At 46.3% G+C, this 7,984-nt stretch overlaps 1 protein-coding gene across 7 annotated transcripts in view; it reads right to left on the bottom strand.

The window, feature by feature from the left end:
- Positions 1-1,279: 1,279 nt before the first annotated feature.
- Positions 1,280-7,984, bottom strand: part of ODF2 (outer dense fiber of sperm tails 2) — a 33,066-nt gene continuing 26,361 nt past the window's right edge. For 3 of the 7 annotated variants that reach the window (XM_084821433.1, XM_084821434.1, XM_084821436.1), the window contains 3 exons: positions 7,393-7,555; positions 5,264-5,389; positions 1,286-2,903 (listed from right to left, as the gene is read on the bottom strand). In XM_084821433.1, coding sequence (XP_084677559.1) covers positions 2,730-2,903; positions 5,264-5,389; positions 7,393-7,555 — 463 coding nt within the window. In that variant the 3' untranslated portion in view covers positions 1,286-2,729. Of the gene's footprint in view, positions 2,904-5,263; positions 5,390-7,392; positions 7,556-7,984 lie in introns of all 7 variants that reach the window. The other 4 variants (XR_014785969.1, XR_014785968.1, XR_014785970.1 and 1 more) reach the window with 3 other exon arrangements.

The following is a 7,984-nucleotide window of genomic DNA, read 5'->3' as shown; positions in this document are numbered from 1 at the left end:
ACAGCCCAGCATCTTGTCTCCCTACCTTGGCAGGCAGAAGACCACAAACGGGGCAGGAAGGCAAAAATCCCCCCCCCCCCCCCGCAGTATCTTTCTCCAGTAAAGGGTACTGGAAATGGTGACCAGCGCCGAGAGGCATACTGCTTCTGAAGCCTGCGGTCTCTGTATAACCATCACGACTAGTGGCTACCGACAAATTTATGGAAAATAACAACCTATCTCCCTTTAAACGTCATCGATGCCACCTTGGGGCCGACGCACCATGTCGGCCTATGTTGGGAAAATGGAGCAGCAGGGCATCCCAGCATGTCGTTTGACCTGAACGTTTCAGCAAGTGAGTGGTCAGTAGCAAATGTTTACTGAAATGTAACCCAAAGCCAAGCTAACAATACAGTTCCTTAGTTGAAATAATCACATATTTTACCGCTGCTTCCATCCTCCCCCTCCTGTTGTTTCCCAGTTCTAGATGGCAAGCCTCTTGGGGTAGGGACTGTCATACTTGTTCTTCGTAAAGCACCATGTATGCAGATGGTTTTATATTTTGATGATGATGCTTAGGAATCTGCCAGAGGAAATCAATCAAGATGAGTGGCGCTGGAGTCCTCTGCTACACACTTACCTGGCATTAAGTCCCATTGCACTTAATAGGGCTTACATCTGAGAAGACAGGTGTAAGATTGCAGTCAGGATGCTGTATGGTAGCACAGCAAGTGCTTAGCTACAATAGCCTTCCACTTGAGAACCCTGATTAATAAAGGTTTTATAGAAGACTATCCTAGATGTACACACACAGCTACAACTGTGAAACTCTAGCTACTGGCCAATTCTGAAGTATGGTTGAAAATCTGATAACCCAGAGAAGGCAAACAGTTGTTTTCCATCTCTGGGGATAAAGAGCTTGCCAACGATCATAATAAGCCTTCTCTTCTCCTGTTCACTTGCCACCCCCAGTGGTAACTCATAGACCAATTCAAATAATTTATCTTTGGTGCAACCTGGTGGTTTCTCATTTGCTCAAAATCCAAATTCCACAAGCATGAGGGAAGGGGAAAGATGGTTAACTTCCAGGATAGCATTTTAACCTCTACTTAAGCTGATTATTTGTACAAAAGGGTGGCTAAAGGGTATGGCATGCCCCTAATTAACCTAATGCTTAGGTACATCTAAAACCATTACACAACTCTGCCAAGTACTTTTTCACCATCTTTTGCAATGTTTTGTACTGTGGATTATTCTGTTATTGATACTGTTGCACAAGGGAGTAAACACACAAATAAGACACACTAATAAAACCTGCTATATTTGAGGAAAAAAGCTTTATCGTAGCACCTTTTCAATTTTAAAAAAAGTCACACATTAACTCAAATATTTAAAAAATTTCAATTCGGATTAGATGGCCTTATACATAAATATTTTAAAAATTTGAAACAGCAACCCAGTCGGCCAATTTCCTCCATCACCTCCAACCTGCCACCGCCTATTCGGGAACAGAAGATGATAAAGCATAAATAATGGGAGGGCAAAGGTGTTGTATTTATCTGGCTTTGCAGAAACTCAGAGGTGTTCAAGCACCTAGCAGCCGCTGTAGAGCAAAGCCTCACACCCAGCTTCAGGGGGGGATCAGCATGCGCTGCTCTGTGGCAGGAACTGAGAGGTTATCCAGAGTATAATGAAACGTAGAGATCACACAGACACATGCACACCCAATAGAAACAAAACAATTAAATGGTTATTTGACAATCAAAGTATCACTGCTCAGCATACATAAGAAAAGGGTGAATGATGAAGAGTACGTGGATCTGTAAATGTGAATTGCAGGAGTTCTTCCTAAGGAACAACCAGTGTGAAATACCCCTCCTCAAAAGCAGGGTACTCTGCAGATACTTCTCACTTGCAATTGTTATCATTACACATTTGAACCGACAACACCTCCTAGAATAACTGGAACAATAAAGGAACGGGAATGGCGTTCACATTCCATGGGCCCATTCAGATGTCACGAGAGCTCACTGTGGGTTTCATGCGGGCGGCCATTTTGAGTACGCAAGCCACAACTGCTTGTCACATCATGCGAACCCGGCAAAGGTAGGTTGTTGGCGTGGTTAACAAACCACCCACAACCCTAAAACAGCCCATGGGCTGCTTTACAGCTGTGGGTGGTTTGTTAACCATGCCAACAACCCACCCTCGCCTGTTTCACACAACATGACAAGCTGCAGTCCGAGCTTGAATATTCAAGTATTCAGAAGCTGACCGGCATGCACAGTGGGGTAAATAAGCTACCACAGTTTATTTCCCTGACTGCAATCGTCCAAACCCAGTCCATGTGTTTTGGCCCTAAGGTGTGCTGCTAGCAGACACAGCCTTTAATGTGTTCACCACTGAAAATCCCATTTGCTCAGCATCTAACATACATGATCTTTGAAATTTGAGGAATCGTGACGGGAAGCATTCACAAAACCTTAATAAAAATACGGAGATATAATCTGGCAGGTTACTTGCAAAAAAAGTAACCTGTCTAAGGCACTGGAAGATAGGGGAGGGGGTAAGTGTGCTCCATGTCTCCCAGTCTTGATGCATCATGCCTCCTGCTCGAAGTGGAAAATGCATCGCTCACTCCAAGAACACCCTGAGCTACACAGATTCCAGAATCTGTTATGGCTTTGAAACAGGTCCACCCAGCTGAGCCTGTAGCAAGGGAGGATCAGACGTTAAGGGGAAAGGTTCGATCACAGAGGAGATCGAGGGCGGATGGGGGAGGCTGACAAGGCACTGTCTCCAAAGACATTGGCGTAAGAGGACTTGAGGAACTGGACGTAGTTTTGCATGCTGCGGTTGGTGCTCTCTGACTGTTCAAGGCGGTCCTTCAGGTCCTGGAGGCGGCTTTGATATCGACACTCTGCCTGCAAGAGGATGTGCAAAGGCTTGAAAAAGAAATCACTGGTGTGTCAACTCCACGTCTATACCAGCTCAGCATTGCAAAAACACACATACACTCACTCTACAAGGGGTTACTCCTCAAACAAGTAGCAGCTCACCATGCAGAAGTCCAGAATAAGAACTCCTTATTCTAAAATACTATAATGTGTCTTCTGAGCTCCCCAAAATTCACCTACCTTCCTTTTTTTCCTGGCCTTCACATTGCTAGACTTCTTAGAGAGTTATAGAAGTTGTGGCACTAGCAAGTGGACATGAGAAGAGAGTTTGTTCAACTCTGCATCTAGCACCTTTGGAATTCATCTTTCTATTGTTCTACTACACATTCGCGTGTGTTTGAAATTCCACTACATATCATCAAACCAACATCCACAAAGGCAATTATCACCAGCCACCAATCAGACCATTTCCACTCCTGGGACTGAGGCAGGGAGGAAAGATTGAACAACACTCATCAAGAAGGCACAGCACAAGGCTATTCCTGTGATCGCTAGGAGTCTATGCTTTGCTTATGATACATCTGTACCACCTACCTTCCCACCCAAATATCCCTAAGATTCACAGAGTTGGAGGGGATCTTAGAGAATCTAAATCTTAGATCTAAAGAATCCCCAACAGAAGTGTTCTCCAGCCCCTGCTTGAAGACCTCCAGTGAAGGAGAGCCCCCCACCCCACCCCTCTAGGTCACTGGCTCCATTGTCCAACTGCTCTTCCCATCATGGAGTTTCTCCTAATGTTCTACCAAAATCTAACACCCTGCAACTGAAGCCCATTAGATCTCATCCTGCCCTCTGCAGCAGCAGAGAACAAGGCTTTGCCCTCTTCTGTGTGACAGCCCTTCAGGGATGGGAAGAGGGCTACCATGCCCCACCCCACCCAATCTTCTCTCCTCCTGGCTAAACACACCAGTTCCTTCAACCTGTTTTCCATACTCCTGACCACCTTCTCTGTCCAACTAGACATGGTACTCCAGATGAGGTCTGACTAGTGCAGAATAAAGTGGAACAATTCCTTCTTGCGAATGGGAAACTACGGTTCTATGAATGCAGCCTAAAATTCCTTCATTAGGACCTCACTACTACATGTGCAAATGTGCACAAACATATGCAATCAGGAAAGAAATACTGCAATTAAGATACTCCATTCCCTTCCAGCACAGGTGGACAACTTTTGGCCCTCCTGATGTCCTTTCATCTCCCAACACTGGCCATGCTGGCTGGGGCTGATGGATGTTGCAGTCCAACAGCATCTGGAAAGCCACAAGTTGCCCATCCCCTTGGCATGTCTGGGCTGCTTCCACTTGAGATGTTCATTGTGCAACTGCCCTGCCTCATTCACAAAATTTTACAGGGGATCCAGATATCGGTGTCTTCCATTTGCAACCCGTGTTTTCACACCGTTTCTTGGATTTTCTCCCTGCCACCCCTCAAAAAAAAAATGTTGAGGGAAAGCAGGAACAGCTCCACAATGTCTTTGGACCAGCAGCACTAGAAGTCCTGCATCTGGAGGTACTATGGGTAGATGCGAACAGAATCAGCTCACAATTCACGAAGCTGTGGCTAGCGGGGTCCCAAATACAGGAGGGGGCCACACCATGCACTCACCAGCACAGGCTGCTGGAGCTCGCTTGTCCCAAGTGTGCCCATGTTTAACAAGGAGCTGCACTGGCCAGGTGAAGCAAGCAACGGAAGTGCTTCCTTGCCACGCATCGACTTCTGCATGCCTACCTCAGAGTTAGGAGACACTCTATTGCATGTCCAAGGGCCTTCTCAGTGGTGGCACCCCACTTACAGAGCGCTCACCAAAAGCTTCATCTGGTGCCTATGTTGTTCTCTTTTCAGTGCCAGGCAAAGACCTTTCTTTTCTCCCAGACATTTTAGAGACTTAGCTCAAGATTGCTAGGGCTGTTTTATCAATTCCTGTCCTGTTTTGTTCTGTGCTTTATTTTACTCTTTTAAACATTTGTATTGTGTTTTATATTTTTAACTGTTTGTATGGCATCTTAGTCTTTTAACAGTTTGTAATCCACCCAGAGAACATTGATTTTTGGGTGTAATCATCATCAGCGTCATAATGCTTTTTACACAGGTGGACCCACGCACAGAGGTACACATCACAGTTATGTTGCTAGGCAGCAGGGGTTTTCCTTCCTAACCCGGGAAGAAATAGACAGGTATGGACATATCTTAATAGGGAAAAGCTTTCCCACCATCAGCTCCACACCCCCTGAACCTCTCCTTCTCACAGTCCCAGCAAACTGACTAAGCTCCCCACATACAGGGCAGGATCACACTGAGGAGGGTTCTGTTCCTGGAAGCCCACTCACGTCATCTTTGCTCCGCCGCAGTTGATTCAGGTCAGTCTTTGCCCTGCTCAGCTGTGTCTCCAAATCCAGTATCTTGGACTGTGATGCTCTTTCCCTTGCAGCCGCTCGGTCCCTTGTTTGTTCCAGCTGCAGGCAGAAAGAAGACAACTAGGTGTTGTATTTAAGGAAAACGGCTTTCCCTAAGGGGGTGGGGCCTGATCCCCTGAATATTTTTTAAGGATGCAGTCCTATGCATGTAAAAAGGACTGAAAAGTCCTACAACTTCCAGCATTCCCCAGCCAGCCATGTTGGCTGGGGAATGCTGGGAGTTGTAGAACTTTTTTCTGTCTAAACAGGCATAGGATTGCACCTTAAGACATTCAAATGTGTAGCACTCTTTAGCCTCAGCTCCCTTTGGAAACAGTTGTCTGCACTTTGCCTCTCATTCAAAGACAGAACAGTATTGGGAAAACAATGCTAGAAAATAAGCAACAAGAATGGAGGAAAATGTCTACCTTCACCCTCCAGTTCGACGTGACTTAAGAGTTCCCCAATCACTTCCTAGGATCTGTGGGCGTATACATTCACCAACATTCATGCCCATCCCTCAAGAGCTTATAAGTAATTGATGTAAAGAATTTGGTGAAGAGAAGGGGAAGGGTGTGCGTGCGGAGAAACAAGCATTCCCCCCCCCTACTACAAAGATGGGCCAAGTCACATAACACATTCTTATTTAGAAACTCTTCCCCCTCCCCTCCAAGCTCACATTGCTTCTTCGTTTTAGATCTTTATTTACAATCTCCAACCTGTCCATCAAGAAACTACACACACACACACACACACACACACAGAGTTGTATAGTGCCTAAGCATTTAGCTGAGATCTGGGTTTGGATCACTGTCCAGCCACAACGCATCCTGAGTCACTTTATTTCATTTATTTCTGGCGTTTATATACCACTGAATATTAAAACATCTCTCAGTGGTTCACAATATTAAAATACAACATTAAAACCACAACATTAAAATACAGCGTTAGAACACGACATTAAAAACAATTTCAGTTACAGTAAAAAAATCAAGAAGCAGTAAAATGGAGCGGCTTAATTAATTTACTTACGGCCCAGGGAAAGCCTGGCTGAACAAGTGTGTTTCCAGGAGGCATTTGGAAGATGCCACATTTCCTGCCTCCTGAACTTTCTCTTTTCCCAGGCATTTTGCAGCACATGATGAGTTTTCATCGGTCCTGGATGTGTCTTTAGTTATGACTGACAGTTCAAAGTTGTTTTTTAGTTACATGTTGTTTGTGCATATTGTCTGTGTGCTTTTATGTAAATGGCTTTTAAATGTTGTATATCGTATTTAATGTTTTAACTTCTGTAAACCACCCAGAGAGCTTCAGCTATTGGGGGGGGGGGGGTACAGAAATGTAATTGACAAAAACAACTGCATGAGGGAGGGTTTTCCAAAGGGTAGATGCTGCTATAGAGAAGGCCCGCCACCTGGGTATTTCACAGTGACATTTTGTTCGTTTTGGAGTGAACAGCAAGGTCTCCTCTGGTGATCTTAAAGGTTGCCTGCGTACGCATAAGGGAAGGCGGCTTGCTAGGTATCCTGGCCCCAAGTTGTTTAGGGCCATAACATAGCCTTGTATGTGGCTCAGTAGCAAATAGGCAGCCAGTGCAGTTCTTTTAACGCAGGTGTTACATGCGCATAGCTGGGTGTCCCAGTGAGCACCCTGGCGGCTGCACTCTGCACTAGCTGCAGCATCTGAACCATGCACAAGGGCAGCCCCACACAGAGCGCATTGCAGTAGTCCAATTGTGAGGTTACTTTGGGCCAGTTGTGCGCTCTCTCTCCCCTCACTCCCCCTCTCTCAAGAAGCCTAACTAGCCTCCCTGAATTATGGTGTTGTGAGGATAAAGAGGGAAGGATCTCCATGCAGGTTGCACTGAGCTCCTTGGAAAAAGGCGGGATGAAAATCTTATAAATATGCTAAACCTCCCTACTGAGGCTTCCTCTCGACCTCCTGCAGCTGGTTCTTAAAATTAAGTACTTGCGTAAGAGGATCTGCATTCTACTGCAGTGGCAAGAGCATACGGAGCTATCCCCCGCTCATCCGGCGATCCTTGTCGAGAGGAAGGTACCAACCTGCCTCTTGGCATCATCGATGGCCACCTCCAGCTGGTGCGCTAAGGAGCTGCACTCCCGGGTCTTCTCCTCCAGGCGCAGCTGGGACTGATGGATCGACTCCTCCCGTTTGGCTATGACCTGGAGGAATTCTATGTTCTGTCCGCTGGCGGCTTCAAGTTTCCTACATGGCAGCAGGAAAAGACTGCGTGTGTGGGCACGTGTTTTGAAACAAAGAGCCAACATTCAATCAGCTAGATTGATCAGTAAAAATGTTCTGATAGACTACAGAGGTGCCCTGGATTATTCAAGATGTGACATTATTTTTAATCTCGGGGGAGGGGCTTTGAGGGAAGGGGGGCTTCAGAAGGGAGGGCCCTGCCCCCCTAACGTCATCCAGTCCTCAGGGAGGTGTTCCAGGAGGCAATGTGGCCACCTGGGCTGGAAGAGCTCCCACCCCTGGTTTCAAGGCAGGTGGTGGCAAGAACATGGTTGCACCAATAGCTGCCGCTTCTTGATCCCCGCCTCTGCTCCCCCCACCCCAGAACATACATTAACCCCCAACATCTGGCACACAAGATGTCGCAATGTTTTGCCTTCCCAACGCTGCTAC

Source organism: Heloderma suspectum, chromosome 14 (genome assembly GCF_057233095.1).
Source record: "Heloderma suspectum isolate Gila_16-S chromosome 14, 16-S_ref, whole genome shotgun sequence".
Taxonomy (NCBI): Eukaryota; Metazoa; Chordata; class Lepidosauria; order Squamata; family Helodermatidae; genus Heloderma; species Heloderma suspectum.
This window is presented reverse-complemented; position numbering and strand designations above follow the sequence as displayed.